The sequence below is a fragment of the Salvelinus alpinus genome, chromosome 28 (assembly GCF_045679555.1).
Source record: "Salvelinus alpinus chromosome 28, SLU_Salpinus.1, whole genome shotgun sequence".
Classification (NCBI taxonomy): Eukaryota; Metazoa; Chordata; class Actinopteri; order Salmoniformes; family Salmonidae; genus Salvelinus; species Salvelinus alpinus.
In genome coordinates, this window is record NC_092113.1 from 36,248,211 (window position 1) to 36,264,838 (window position 16,628).

Genomic DNA, 16,628 nt, shown 5'->3' on the forward strand with positions numbered 1-16,628 from the left:
AGTCTTCTTGGGTATGACGCAACAAGCTCGGGCCACCTGTATTTGGGGAGTTTCTCCCATTTTTCTCTGTTGATCCTCCAAAGCTCTGTCAGTTTGGATGACAGAGCTTTTCAGGTCTCTCCAGAGATGTTCGATCGGGGTCAAGTCCAGGCTCTGGCTGGGCCAGTTAAGGACATTCAGAGACTTGTCCCAAAGCCACTCCTGCGCTGTCTTGGCTGTTTGCTTGGAGTCGTTGTCCTGTTGGTAGGTGAACCTTCGCCCCAGTCTGAGGTCCTGAGCGCTCTGGAACAGGTTTTCATCAATGATCTCATTCTATTTTGCTCCGTTTATCTTTCCCTCAATCCTGACAAGTCTCCCAGTCCCTGCTGCTAAAAAACATCCCCACAGCATGATGCTGCCACCACCATGCTTCACTGTAGGGATGGTGCCAGGTTTCCTCCAGACGTGACACTTGGCATTCAGGTCAAAGAGTTCAATCTTGGTTTCATCAGACCAGAGAATCTTGTTTCTCATGGTCAGAGTCTTTAGCTACCTTTTGGCAAACTCCATGCGGGCTATCATGTGCCTTTTACTGAGGAGTGGTTTCTGTCTGGCCACTCTACCATAAAGGCCTGATTGGTGGAGTGCTGCAGAGATGGGAGAACCTTCCAGAAGGACAACCAGCTCCACTGAGGAAATCTGGAGCTCCGTTAAAGTGACCATCGGATTGTTGGTCACCACCCTGACCAAGGCCCTTCTCCCCCAATTGCTCAGTTTGGCCGGGCAGACAGCTCTAGGAAGAGTCTTGGTGGTTCCAAACTTCTTCCATTTAAGAATGATGGAGGTCAGTGTTCTTGGGGACCGTCAATGCTACAGACATTTTTTGGTACCCTTCGCCAGATCTGTGCCTCAACACAATCCTGTCTCGGAGCACAATTCCTTCAACCTCATGCCTTGGATTTTGCTCTGACATGCACTGTCAACTGTGGGACCTTATATATACAGGAGTGTGCCTTTCCAAATCTTGTCCAATCAATTGAATTTACAATAGGTGGACTCCAATCAAGTTGTAGAAACATCAGGGATGATCAATGGAAACATGATGCACCTGAGCACAATTTCGAGTCTCATAGCAAAGGGTCTGAATACTTATGTAAATAAGTTATTTCTGTTTAAAAGTTAATACATTTGCCAAACATTCAAAAAGCCTGTTTTCGATTTGTCATTATGGGGTATTGTGTGTCGATTGATGAGGAAATTGTTTTATTTAATCAATTTTAGAAAAAGTCTAATGTAACACAATGTGGGAAAAGTCAAGGGGTCTGAATACTTTCCGAATGCACTGTATGCTACTGAAAATGAACAAACATTTGTTGCTCACCTCATAGACATTAAACTGGTTTTGTCCACGCGAGAAATCTCTGTAACTTGTGGTGAACTCACCAATGAAATCATGGCTGCAGGGAAGAATAACTGACGGCATGAGTCACATTCACAACGCATTAGACATTCATGTGTAAATCAAAAAGCGCACAAAAAAATACCTTCCATCTCTGTCCCAGTCATACACATCCACCTTCACTGTTCTAGGAGGGGAAACAGAAAAAAAACGATTGGAAATACCCTAAAATTAAAGCTGAGAGTCTGCACTTTGACCTCATAGTCATTGTATCATTTCAAATCCAAAGTGCTGGAGTACAGAGCCAAAACAACAACAAAATGTGTCACTGTCCCAATACTTTCAGAGCTCTCAGTATTTCATGTGTTCAACATGACCTTGGACACAACCACCATAGACCTATTCCTTCTAAAGAAAAAGGTGACATGCTGATACATGTTCATGAGAGGTCCTGTCTGTCCTGTCAACACAACACTGACTCACAGAGACTCCATCAGCATCGTTGACAGTGAATGGTGTGCTAACGTGGTGTGAATACTCTGAGTCAATCCCAATAACACCAGTGCTGGCCCCTAGGAAACCAGGGCCGACTGCTGGCATTATTCTGATCGCCCCAGTGACTCACAGTGGAAGACATCATTCTGCTGCTCGTACTGTAGAGGTTCCCCATTGGTTCCCCCAGACAGTGTCCCAATGTTTCAACGCTATTGATCATACAACATACCTGACGAAGGTCCTTGCGTATCGAAACGCTGTCAATAAAGGTAACTGGGAGCATAGTCAGTGTGCAGGCCTGTCTGTCTGTTCTAGTATACTTCATCAACCCAGCACCTAAGTTTTTAGTGGACGTGCGTATGACCACAATCCTTTCACACAACATAGTCATAGATAGTCACACCCCCAGCCTGAAGGACAATCATTGGTCATGCAACCCAAAGCATACTGTCCCTCTGTCCTCTCCACTCTAACCTGTCATAGTCCCCATTACAGAGGGCCCTCACTGGGATGGTGAAGGGCTGCCACACAGGATTCAGTGTGTTCTTAACCACCTCCGTCTTATGACAGATAGTGAACCTGGAACAGAGTTGTAGAGAAAGTTACAGAGAGGAACTCACAATGTATTTTGGTGAAATCACCAGCAATCACTAGAGACAATCCCAAGATGAGGACATATAATACCCAGAGCTAGAACCGAACCCACAGACCTACATTGCATACTGTGGTAAAGCATAGGAAATATGAAGATGTAGATGAAACTAGACGTTACTAGGAAACTAGGACATTTCCTCGGAAGCTACACTCACGTTCCATCCTCGTTACTTCTGTAGAAGACCAGGAAGGGGTCAGACTTCCCAAAAAAGTCTTTCTTGTCCAGCTTGTTGGCACACAGCTGCATGGTAGCAATGTCCTGGAGAAGAACATCAACAGAGAACCTTTGCATAGCATCTCACCGTAGCACACCATAAACAGCCAACTGGGCACATACTGTACTTGTTGAATCAATGTTGTTTCCACGTCATTTCAATTAAATTACATTGAACCAACGTGGAATATCAAATAAAATACAATTTGATTTGTCACATGCGCCGAAGACATCAGGTGTAGACCTTACTGTGAAATGCTTACTTACAAGACGTTAACCAACAATGCAGTTAAGAAAATATTTACTAAATAAACTAAAGTAAAAAATGGTCTATATTAAAATAACAATGTGGCTACAGTTGAAGTTGGAAGTTTACATCAAATCAAATCAAATCAAATCAAATTTTATTAGTCACATACACATGGTTAGCAGATGTTAATGCGAGTGTAGCGAAATGCTTGTGCTTCTAGTTCCGACAATGCAGTAATAACCAACAGTAATCTAACCTAACAATTCCACAACTACTACCTTACACACACACACAAGTGTAAAGGGATAAAGAATATGTACATAAAGATATATGAATGAGTGGTGGTACAGAACGGCATGGCAGATGCAGTAGATGGTATAGAGTACGGTATATACATATGAGATGAGTACTGTAGGGTATGTAAACATAAAGTGGCATAGTTTAAAGTGGCTAGTGGTACATGTATTACATAAAGATGGCAAGATGCAGTAGATGATATAGAGTACAGTATATACATATGAGATGGGTAATGTAGGGTATGTAAACATTGTATTAAGTGGCATTGTTTAAAGTGGCTAGTGGTACATTTTTACATAATTTCCATCAATTCCCATTTTTAAAGTGGCTGGAGTTGAGTCAGTATGTTGGCAGCGGCCGCTAAATGTTAGTGGTGGCTGTTTAACAGTCTGATGGCCTTGAGATAGAAGCTGTTTTTCAGTCTCTCGGTCCCTGCTTTGATGCACCTGTACTGACCTCGCCTTCTGGATGATAGCGGGGTGAACAGGCAGTGGCTTGGGTGGTTGTTGTCCTTGATGATTTTTATGGCCTTCCTGTGACATCGGGTGGTGTAGGTGTCCTGGAGGGCAGGTAGTTTGCCCCTGGTGATGCGTTCTGCAGACCTCACTACCCTCTGGAGAGCCTTACGGTTGTGGGCGGAGCAGTTGCCGTACCAGGCGGTGATACAGCCCGACAGGATGCTCTCGATTGTGCATCTGTAGAAGTTTGTGAGTGCTTTTGGTGACAAGCCGAATTTCTTCAGCCTCCTGAGGTTGAAGAGGCGCTGCTGCGCCTTCTTCACAACGCTGTCTGTGTGGGTGGACCAATTCAGTTTGTCCGTGATGTGTACACCGAGGAACTTAAAACTTTCCACCTTCTCCACTACTGACCCGTCGATGTGGATAGGGGGGTGCTCCCTCTGCTGTTTCCTGAAGTCCACAATCATCTCCTTTGTTTTGTTGACGTTGAGTGTGAGGTTATTTTCCTGACACCACACTCCGAGGGCCCTCACCTCCTCCCTGTAGGCCGTCTCGTCGTTGTTGGTAATCAAGCCTACCACTGTAGTGTCATCCGCAAACTTGATGATTGAGTTGGAGGCGTGCATGGCCACGCAGTCGTGGGTGAACAGGGAGTACAGGAGAGGGCTCAGAACGCACCCTTGTGGGGCCCCAGTGTTGAGGATCAGCGGGGTGGAGATGTTGTTACCTACCCTCACCACCTGGGGGCGGCCCGTCAGGAAGTCCAGGACCCAGTTGCACAGGGCGGGGTCGAGACCCAGGGTCTCGAGCTTGATGACGAGTTTGGAGGGTACTATGGTGTTAAATGCTGAGCTGTAATCGATGAACAGCATTCTCACATGGGTATTCCTCTTGTCCAGATGGGTTAGGGCAGTGTGCAGTCTGGTTGCGATTGCGTCGTCTGTGGACCTATTGGGTCGGTAAGCAAATTGGAGTGGGTCTAGGGTGTCCGGTAGGGTGGAGGTGATATGGTCCTTGACTAGTCTCTCAAAGCACTTCATGATGACGGAAGTGAGTGCTACGGGGCGGTAGTCGTTTAGCTCAGTTACCTTAGCTTTCTTGGGAACAGGAACAATGGTGGCCCTCTTGAAGCATGTGGGAACAGCAGACTGGGATAAGGATTGATTGAATATGTCCGTAAACACACCAGCCAGCTGGTCTGCGCATGCTCTGAGGACGCGGCTGGGAATGCCGTCTGGGCCTGCAGCCTTGCGAGGGTTAACACGTTTAAATGTTTTACTCACCTCGGCTGCAGTGAAGGAGAGCCCGCAGGTTTTACATACACTTAGGTTGGAGTCATTAAAACCACTCCACAAATTTCTTGTTAACAAACTATAGTTTTGGCAAGTCGGTTAGGACATCTACTTTGTACATGACACAAGTCATTTTTACAACAATTGTTTACAGACAGACTATTTCACTTAATCACAATTCCAGTGGGTCAGAAGTTTACATACACTGTATATACAGTTGAAGTCGGAAGTTTACATACACTTTAGCCAAATACATTTAAACTTAGTTTTTCACAATTCCTGACATTTAATCCTAGTAAAAATCCCCTGTCTTAGGTCAGTTAGGATCACCAATTTATTTTAAGAATGTGAAATGTCAGAATAATAGTAGAGAGAATGATTTATTTCAGCTTTTATTTCTTTCATCACATTCCCAGTGGGTCAGAAGTTTACAGATTGTTTAACTTGGGTCAAATGTTACGGGTAGCCTTCCACAAGTTTCCCACAATAAGTTGGGTGAATGTTGGCCAATTCCTCCTGACAGAGCTGGTGTACCTGAGTCAGGTTTGTAGGCCTCCTTGCTCGCACACTCTTTTTCAGTTCTGCCCACAAATGTTCTATAGGATTGAGGTCAGGGCTTTGTGATGGCCACTACAATACCTTGACATTGTTGTCCTTAAGCCATGTTGCCACAACTTTAGAAGTATGCTTGGGGTCATTGTCCATTTGGAAGACCCATTCACGACCAAGCTTTAACTTCTTGACTGATGTCTTGAGATGTTGCTTCAATATATCCACATAATTTTCCTGCCTCATGATGCCACCTATTTTGTGAAGTGCACCAGTCCCTCCTGCAGCAAAGCACCCCCACAACATGATGCTGTTACCCCCATGCTCCACGGTTGGGATGGTGTTCATCGGCATGCAAGCCTACCCCTTTTTCCTTCAATCATGACAATGGTCATTATGAACAGTTCTATTTTTGTTTCATCAGACCAAAGGACATTTCTCCAAAAAGTACGATCTTTGTCCCCATGTGCAGTTGCAAACCGTAGTCTGGCTTTTTTATGGCGGTTTTGGAGCAGTGGCTTCTTCCTTGCTGAGCGGCCTTTCAGGTTATGTTGATATAGGACTTGTTTTATTGTGGATATAGATACTTTTGTACCTGTTTCCTCCAGCATCTTCACGAGGTCCTTTGCTGTTGTTCTGGGATTGATTTGCACTTTTCACATTAAAGTACGTTCATCTCTAGGAGACAGAGACTTCTCCTTCCTGAGCGGTATGACGGCTGCATGGTCCCATGGTGTTTATACTTACGTACTATTGTTTGTAAAGATGAATGTGGTACCTTCAGGCGTTTGGAAATTGCTCCCAAGGATGAACCAGACTTGTGGAGGTCTTGGCTGATTTCTTTTGATTTTCCCATGATGTCAAGCAAAGAGGCACTGCGTTTGAAGATTGGATGTATTTCAATGCCTCAGGTACACCTCCAATTGACTCAAATTATGTAAATTAGCCTATTTGAAGCTTTTAAAGCCATAACATAATTTTCTGGAATTTTCCAAGCTGTTTAAAGGTCAACTTAGTGTATGTACACTTCTGACCCAGTGGAATTGTGATACAGTGAATGATAAGTGAAATAATCTGTCTGTAAACAATTGTTGGAAAAATTACTTGTCATGCACAAAGTAGATGCCCTAACCTTGACAAAACTATAGTTTGTTAACAAGACATTTGTGGAGTGGTTGAAAAACGAGTTTTAATGACTCCAACCAAAGTGTATGTAAACTTCCGACTTCAACTGTACATTGAATTGACGTCTGTGCCCGTTGGGATATTACTCATGGGTCAAGTATAACCCTAAAGAATAGTCTTCTGGACAACAGCTCTAAAGTACAACAAATGTTCTGATCTTCAACATTTAAAGCTAGTCGGACAGCATAATAACCACAGGAAACACGTTTAGCTTTAATTGTGACTCCGATCCAACCTCCACTTTAAGTGGAAATGAAAAAGCAACACCATACACTCTTAGAAAAAAATATTAATTTGGGGTTCTATATAGAACCTTTTGGTTCTTTGGGTGAGATTAAAGAACCCTTTACTAAAACAGGTTTTATACAGTATATACTGTATACATACCCAGTGAAGCCAAATAACCTTGAGGGTTCAATCCCTACATTCTTAGAAAAAAAATGTTCTATCTAGAACCTTAAAGGGTTTTTGGCTGTCCCCATAGGAGAACCCTTTGAAGAACCCTTTCTGGTTGCAGGTACAACCCTTTTGGGTTCCATGTAGAATCATTTTTACAGAGGGATCTACATGGAAACAAAAAGGGTTCTACCTGGAACCAAAAAGGGTTCTCCTATAGGGACAGCCAAAGCACTCTTTGGAACCCTTTTTTCTAAGAGTGTACCCCAGAGTGTAATGGGGATTTTAGAAATCAACAGCAAACAAAAGCTAACCCAGTCACATCAAACTCAAATGACAGCTAACGTTCCCTTTTAATTTGTTTGATATTTATATCCATATTAATGATGCTGCTGCATGATTTCGCCTGGTCATAAAAATAGCTAGCTGACGTCCGACACCGTTAGCGCTCTATGGCAGGGGAAGATCAAATTCATATTTTTCAACATTGTTGCCATGGTCTGAGTGGAAAACAGCAAGGTTCATAAAAACCTGTGCTGTTGCAAATTAATAAATGCTAGAAGCAGGAAAAATTACGGTGGTTGAACCAACTTGCAAGTAGCCTACCAATAAGCACATTATTTTTCAAGCTATTAAAGTGGAACTGACAGCGTTTTATCTACTTTGCAGATATGAAACAAACAGACAATCATAATATCTGTAAAAAATATCACATTCCCAGTTTACGCTTCAAAACCAACTTTATAAGAGGTTAAAAATGTTACAATTGACAAAAAATGCATTGAATTCAACTTCAATTGCGCTGCTTTTGCGTGTTCGAGGGAAAGGCTACTATAATGTTGCAGTCTGGCTTCAGTTTGTAAAGCTTGACAATGAATAACCAAATGACTAAATCTGCAACAAAACGCCATGCAAAGCAGAAACATGTAGGCCAATTACAGCAACATTTGAGCAGTAGCCTAGGCTGGCTACTCAACTACAAAATATTTTGAGTGCACCATACAGCAATGCTGAATTCAACGGCACCGGTGACCCCTACAAATCAGCCGGCTAGACAATCTGGACCCTCTCTTTCTAAAATGATCTGCCGAAATTGTTGCAACCCCTATTACTAGCCTGTTCAACCTCTCTTACGTATCGTCTGAGATTCCCAAAGATTGGAAAGCTGCCGCGGTCATCCCCCTCTTCAAAGGGGGAGACACTCTAGACCCAAACTGCTACAGACCTATATCTATCCTACCCTGTCTCTCTGTCTTCGAAAGCCAAGTTAACAAACAGATTACCGACCATTTCGAATCCCACCGTACCTTCTCCGCTATGCAATCTGGTTTCAGAGCTGGTCATGGGTGCACCTCAGCCACGCTCAAGGTTCTAAACGTTATCATAACCGGCATCGATAAGAGACATTACTGTGCAGCCATATTCATCGACCTGGCCAAGGCTTTCGACTCTGTCAATCACCACATTCTTATTGGCAGACTCGACAGCCAATAAGTTTCTCAAATGATTGCCTCACCTGGTTTACCAACTACTTCTCTGATAGAGTTCAGTGTGTCAAATCGGAGGGCCTGTTGTTAGGACCTCTGGCAGTTTCTATGGGGGTGCCACAAGGTTCAATTCTCGGGCCGACTCTTTTCTCTGTATACATCAATGATGTCGCTCTTGCTGCTGGTGATTCTCTGATCCACCTCTATGCAGATGACACCATTCTGTATACTGGCCCCTCTTTGGACACTGTGTTAACTAACCTCCAGACGAGCTTCAATGCCATACAACTCTCCTACCGGGGCCTCCAACTGCTCTTAAATGCAAGTAAAACGAAATGCATGCTTTTCAATAGATCACTGCCCGCACCTGGCCGCCCGTCCAGCATCACTACTCTGGACGGCTCTGACTTAGAATACGTGGACAACTACAAATACCTAGGTGTCTGGTTAGACTGTAAACTCTCCTTCCAGACTCACATTAAGCATCTCAAATTCAAAATTAAATCTAGAATCGACTTCCTATATCGCAACAAAGCATCCTTCACTCATGCTGCCAAACATACCCTCGTAAAACTGACCATCCTACCGATCCTCGACTTCGGCGATGTCATCTATAAAATAGCCTTCAACACTCTACTCAACAAATTGGATGCAGTCTATCACAGTGCCATCCGTTTTGTCACCAAAGCCCCATACACTACCCACCACTGCGACCTGTACGCTCTCGTTGGTTGGCCCTCCCTTCATACTCGTCGCCAAACCCACTGGCTACAAGTTATCTACAAGTCTCTGTTAGGTAAAGCCCCGCCTTATCTCAGCTCACTGGTCACCATAGCAGCACCTGCTCGTAGCACGTGCTCCAGCAGGTATATCTCACTGGTCACCCCCAAAGCCAATTCCTCCTTCAGCCGCCTTTCCTTCCAGTTCTCTGCTGCCAATGACTGGAACGAACTGCAAAAATCACTGAAGCTGGAGACTCATATCTCCCTCACTAGCTTTAAGCACCAGCTGTCAGAGCAGCTCAGAGATCACTGCACCTGTACATAGCCCATCTGTAAATAGCCCATCTATCTACCTCATCCCCACACTGTATTAATTTATTTATCTTGCTCCTTTGCACCCCAGTATCTATACTTGCACATTCATCTTCTGCACATCTACCATTCCAGTGTTTAATTGCTATATTGTAATTACTTCGCCACCATGGCCTATGTATTGCCTTAACTCCCTTATCTTACCTCATTTGCACTGACTGTATATAGACTTTTTTTCTACTGTAATATTGACTGTATGTTTTGTTTATTCCATGTGTAACTCTGTGCTGTTGTATGCGTCGAATTGCTATGCTTTATCTTGGCCAGGTCGCAGTTGCAAATGAGAACTTGTTCTCAACTTGTTACGTCCGTTGATGGAAGGATCGGACCAAGGTGCAGCGTGGTAGGCGTACATTTTTAATTGAATAAATGAACACCAAAAAAACAAGAAAGATAAACGAAATGTAAAGTTTTGTAGCGCTAACACAGCAACTATACAAAAACAAGATCCCACAAACTAAGGTGGAAAAAAGGCCTAAGTATAATCCCCAATCAGAGACAACGATTGATACCCGGCCAACAAAGAAATAGAAAACATAGATTGCCCCCCCTAGTCACACCCTGACCTAACCAAATAGAGAACTAAAAGGATCTCTAAGGTCAGGGCGTAACACAACTAGCCTACCTGGTTAAATAAAGGTGAAATAAATTAAATTAAAAATCCATGCAGTGCAAAACAAATGTAAACATGTTTTACGTTTAAATGTTACAACAACCTACAGCTACGTTTGTTAGTTACTAAATACTTTTTGATTGGGGTTGCAGCATATTATGCACATCTGCAAGCATAGCAGCAAAGGCTGGACAAATATTATTTATCTTATCTTTTGTTTTAATATGTTAAAATGCTATATACAGCATCTTATGTACATCAGCGGACTTTATAAAAGGGCCATATTTTTTAAAATAAAACAATTACCAGTTTGGGTCGCAGTTGCCCCTTTAAAATGTGTTAAATAGTCTATGTCTGGCGTTGAATGGTCTGTGCGTTGATTGAGTTTGACACCCCTTGGCTTGCGTATTTGGCATGGGAGGGCAGGCGAGTTCCCATGCAGTTGTTAAAAAGTGGGGGGGGACAAGCATACATTGGCAGGCAAGCTGCAGAAGGACAAGCAGCCTACTATTCCCTTTTGTTTCAGTGCAATTTGAACGGCAAACTAGCTTAAAAAGTTTGAGAGGGTCTATCTAATGTTCCCTCATTAGATTTTAGCTCATCTTGCTCTGGCTAGCATTAGTTGTTGATGTTGTTGTTGTTGATGTGCATAGGCAACTGTGAGAGAACCTACCTTTTCATGGTTGTTTGATCAATAGGAATGTGAAGTTCCCAAATGTAAGTGGACTCCTGTGGTACTTACAGAAATCCATTCAGGTGTTGTGGCTTTTGGTGAATGTGTTGTAATGATCTAAAGTCGCGCTGTGGCTACTGCCAGTAAATACACAGTCCAGTTCAAAGTGAATGATGAGAACTTGTTCTCAACTAGCCTACCTGGTTAAATAAAGGTAAAATAAATTGTAAAAAATGAAGAAATGATGGCAGGCCCGTGTGTGCACATAGGCCTATTGTAGCTCTGATTGGCTGTAGCACACTGGCCCGTGTCTTGGACAAGACAGAGGTTTTTATTAGGTTTTATTTATGGCAGTGTCTATTAATTGTCCAAACGCACAGCAGCTTTACCATTCTAAATTGCTATAGAATTTTCACAAATTCCTTTGTCATTCCCAAACATTCTATGAATTTATGAAAATGTGAAAATGACCACATCTAAGCGCTCACTTCTGAGAAAATGTCTACAAAAAAAGGGTGATATTCATCCTGGGGGTGTTTATGAACAGATTTGAATAAGATTTCATGTTGCTAAAATGCTGTCATTTCCACTTTAAGGTCAGCAAAGATGATTATTTTATTCAAATATACGAAGCCAAAATCATATGATAAACTATAGGCTAGATAAATAAAGTTTAAACATTATTAGAATAACTTAGATAGCTAAACAGAAAAGGCTACTTTAATTTGCCACTTTACAAGCTAGCCAGCTAACTCTATCAAATACTTTTTTTTTTTATTATGTGATATGGCAAATAGAGTTACAGACCCAGCCTGACATTGCAAATTAGCTAATTTTTCCTTTAATTTCAATATTTCACTGTGGAGTCAAGTGAGGGGACTAGCCTATGTTTCATGAAGCCATTTGAAGACTGTTTCTGACTGAGAGGTTTGTATATATGACATAATAAATTACGTATAATAAGTCTGATCCAATAACCTAGTTAATCATTACATGACTTTTAACACACTATCTATAGTAACTATCAGAGGATCTCTTTCGGCTGCTGCTGACAACGACTACATGTAAGTTGTTCTTCTAAACATAATAATTAAATGTCTGCATAGCATTTTGTCTTTATTATGGCAGATTAACTCATGCTATCTATCGCTTCTTTTTTCTTATTATCTGGAACCAGTCAAGCAGGTAGTCCAACAGCTTAGCAGTTGGACCTGTAGCAGGAGTTGGACCTATGGCCAAAAGGTGGCAGGTTCGAATCCAACTGTTTGTGAGAGGTCTGCTGTCAGGAGGGGTTGAGAGCAGAAGACACACTTTTGTTGTTCACTGTAACTAATGGACAGTAGATTGTATTGTAAAGAAGTCAGCCAGTGTTGACGTGGGTTATCATTCAAACAAGGAGATGCCTCCCTGGCCACCAGTTCATTTTTCTAAATTACTGTATGTTTGCATAATATAATAATACATTCTAAAAACCATGCTGGTATTATTTTGTTCATTATTTAATTAGTTCAAAGTATTAATATTTAATAGTAGTAGCCACAATTCATAAATGGCACCATGCAGGGTTCTATATGGAACCATTCAAGTTCAGTCAAGAACAACCCCTAGGTATAAAAGGGATCTATATAGAATCTTTAGGGGTTCCATATATGAAACAAGCGATGGAACCCTTATTTGTTTCTATAAACAACCTTTTCTTCTAAGAGTGTACAGAAGTAATCACGTTGCATGGGGACTATTTATTTAGCTTGAGGCTCATCAATATGTATGGCTGTTTATGGTCTGTCGGTGGTGGTGCATCCGTTGATCGGTACAATGCTCTGTTTTGGGGAGTAGGACAGGTCCCTGGGGAGATGCAACGCTACTGAAGCATGACGTGTGGAGCCACCGTAATGAGCAGAGGCAGAGGGGCCTGACAGCAAGAGAGGGCATCGTGGGAAATCCCTTAGCAGCCAGTTTCTCAGTGACAGAGTAGTGAGCTCCGCCCACGCTCCTCTACATTTCTAAGAAGTCTGTCTCTGTCTCTCTTTGCAAATTTTGAAATGATATGACTAAACTCAACAAAAACAAGAAGAAACTGTATTATGAAGCCAAGGTCAAACTTAGGCAGGAAATACCAACAATGAGCAGTGAGTCGATTATTGTTATCGATCGATAATGACAAATCTCCTGGCATTGACAACTTAGATGGAAATCTACTGAGGATGGTAGCTGACTATGGCCACTCCTATCTGTCATATCTTTAATCTAAGTCTAAAGGAATGTGTAAGTCCTCAGGCCTGGAGGGAAGCCAAAGTCATTCCGCAACCCAAGAATGGTAAAGCAGCCTTTATTGGTTCTAACAGCCGACCAATCAACTGGCTGCTAGCTCTTAGGAAACTGTTGGAAAAAATTGTGTTTGACCAAATACAATGCTATTTCTCTGTAAACAAATGAACAGACTTTCAGCATGCTTATAGAGAAGGGCACTCAACATGTACTGCATTGACACAAATGACTGATGATTGGTTAAAATAAATGTATACTAAGAAGATTGTGGGAGCTGTACTGTTAGATTTCAGTGCAGCCCTTGATATTATTGACCATAACTTACTGTTGATAAAACTTAAGTGTTATGGCTTTCAACTTCAGCCGTGAATCCACGATATGGCAATTATCTAATAGAACATTTTTCTTTAATGGAAATTTCTCTAATGTTAAACATTTAAAGTCTGATGTACCGCAGGGCAGCTCTCTAGGCCCTCTACTCTTTTATATATATTTTTTTACAAATGACCTGCCACTGGCATTAAACAAAGCCTGTGTGTCCATGTATGCTGATGAGTCAACACAATACAGGTCAGCAACCACAGATAATGAAGTCACTGAAACTCGTAAGAAGGAGTTGGAGTCAGTTTTGGAATGGGTGGCCAGTAATAAGCTGGTCCTGAAAATCTCAAAAACGAAGAGATTTGTATTTGGTACAAATCATTCCCTAAGTCCTAGACCTCAGCTGAATCTGTGAATGGTGTGACTCTTGAGCAAATTGAGGAGACTAAATTACTTGGTGTTACCTTAGGTTGTAAACTGTCACGGTCAAAATATATAGATTCAATGGTTGTAAAGATGGGGAGAGTGCTGTCCGTGATAAAGAGATGCTCTGCTTTTTTCACACCACACTCCACAAAGCAAGTCTTGCAGGCTATAATTGTATCTTATCTTGATTATTGTCCAGTGATATGGTCAGGTGCTGCAAAAAAAGACCTAGTTAAGATGCAGCTGGCCCAGAACAGAGCGGCGCATCTTGCTCTTCATTGTAATCAGAGGGCTAATATCAATACTGTGCATGCCAGTCTCTCTTGGCTAAGAGTTGAGGAAAGAATGACTGCATCACTTCTTGTTTTTATAAGCAACAATGTATAGGAAATTCCAAATGATTTTCATAGCCAAATTACACACAGCACTGAAACACACAATTACCCCACCAGACATGACAGCAGGGTTTCCCCCCCCAAAGTCCCCAGGTCCAGAACAAATTCAAGGAACCGTACAGTATTATACAGAGCCATGATTGCACGGAACTCCCTTCCATCTCATACTGCTCAAGTAAACAGCAAACCTGGTTTCAAAAAACAAAAAGCGATGCCTCATGGCACACCGCCTCTTCTCCATGTGACCTACTTGTTGTGTGTATGTACTGACATGTATAGTACCAGTCAAAAGTTTGGACACACTTACTCATTCAAAGGTTTTTCTTTATTTTCAAATGTATGTTTGAAAATATGTATGTTTCCTTATTTTCAAATCTCAAATGTTAAAATATATTTCATAGTTTTGATGTCCACTATTATTCTACAATGTAGAAAATAGTAAAAATAAAGAAAAACCCTTGAATGAGTAGGTGTGTCCAAACTTTTGACTGGTACAGTGTGTGTAACTGATGACACACATACGCACACATTAATGTTTTTAAATGTATGTGAATTCATTGTGAAGTATTTTGTCTGTAACGTATTTTTCATTAGGTGTCGGACGCCGGTAAGATTTGCTTTCGCCATTGGTGTCAGCTAATGGGTATACAAATAAAAATCTAAAACTTGTCACCAAATGGATGAGATGCTCAGAGTTGGAATGAAGGAATCTTATTAATACTGGAGGGTTTGACAGGGGAGTTGGGGGTAGTTGCGCATGTGTGTGTGTGTGTGTGTGTGTGTGTGTGTGTGTGTGTGTGTGTGTGTGTGTGTGTGTGTGTGTGTGTGTGTGTATGTGTTGGTCGAGGGGAGCACTACAAAGGGAAATGTTCAAATGACGAAGTGAAACTTTTAACAGAAGAGGGACAAGGGAACGTCAGCCAATTTTGAAAATATAGAAAATATAAACAGATGGGATAAAAAAAAATGGAAAAAAATAAAAAGAGGTTGCCACCCTCCTGAAAGTCAACTACAGTATGTGAATGGCAAAGAGATACAGAAGAAGAAGTATCTTAGACATTATGGATCCAGATAATGCTTCTTGAGGTAGGGTTTACTGGCACACTTCTCCACAACAATGGCTGACTCGTGTCCTCCGGCTCAGAGGGGAATAGGTGACATGACAGATACTGACCCTACAGTTACTGAGCTCCTCCGCCGTGAAGATAATGGCCCCTAACTTCTTCCCAGGAATCCCGCTGTGAAAGACAGAGAGGGAGAAAGAGACAGAAAGATGTTTTAATACGAATCACATTACCATACATAGTCACAGGCCCGCTCTTTGTCTGAATACTGAGGCAACATTCATTAACAATGTAACCAGGTTGGGCAGGTTACTTTATAAATCTAATCCTTTACAGTTACTAGTTACCTGTCCAAAATTGTAATCAGTAATGTAACTTTTGTATTGCCCAAACTCAGTAACATAATCGGATAACTTGCAGTTATTTTTAGATTACTTCCCCCTAAGAGGCATTAGAAGACAAACATTTATATTACCATTTGAACAACATCTATTGCAGGTAAATCAATGTTACAGTTTACATAGCCGGCCATAAATGGATGTTTCATTTTATTTTATGGGTTGGTTATGGTAGGCTATGGTAGGCTTATTCTAACCCATTGCTTTCTACTACAGATAATAATATGATTAGGCTATATCTTTACATAAAATAAAATATAAGTCTGGCAGATTTTCACTCATTCCAATGCATTTAATAACCCTCGATCTTCAAGAATAGGACTTGGAAAAATGGAAATATACACTGAACAAAAATATAAATGCAACATGCAATAATGCAAGATTTTATTGAGGTACAGTTCATAAGGAAATTAGTCAATTTAAATAAACTCATTAGGCCCTAATCTATGGATTTCACATGACTGGGAATACTGATATGCATCTGTTGGTCACAGATACAGTAACTTTAAAAAAAGGTAGGGGCGTGGATCCGAAAACCAGTGTCTGGTGTGACCACCATTTGTCTCATGCAGCGTGACATCTCCTTTGCAAAGAGCTGATCAGGCTGTTGATTGTGGCCTGTGGAATGTTGTCCCACTCCTCTTCAATGGCTGTGCGAAGTTGCTGGATATTGGCAAGAACTGGAACACGCTGAGTCCTCTTCTGGCTGTGTCGGGTGTAG

General features: G+C 41.8%; 1 protein-coding gene across 1 annotated transcript in view; it reads right to left on the reverse strand.

Annotated features, from left to right (window-relative positions):
- The window catches only part of LOC139557780 (copine-9-like), a 71,726-nt gene that overhangs the window by 14,621 nt on the left and 40,477 nt on the right, over positions 1-16,628 (reverse strand). The window contains exons 7-11 of the mRNA XM_071372956.1: positions 15,620-15,683; positions 2,683-2,786; positions 2,348-2,452; positions 1,524-1,565; positions 1,361-1,436 (exon numbers count right to left, since the gene is read on the reverse strand). Coding sequence (XP_071229057.1) covers positions 1,361-1,436; positions 1,524-1,565; positions 2,348-2,452; positions 2,683-2,786; positions 15,620-15,683 — 391 coding nt within the window. The remainder of the gene's footprint in view (positions 1-1,360; positions 1,437-1,523; positions 1,566-2,347; positions 2,453-2,682; positions 2,787-15,619; positions 15,684-16,628) is intronic.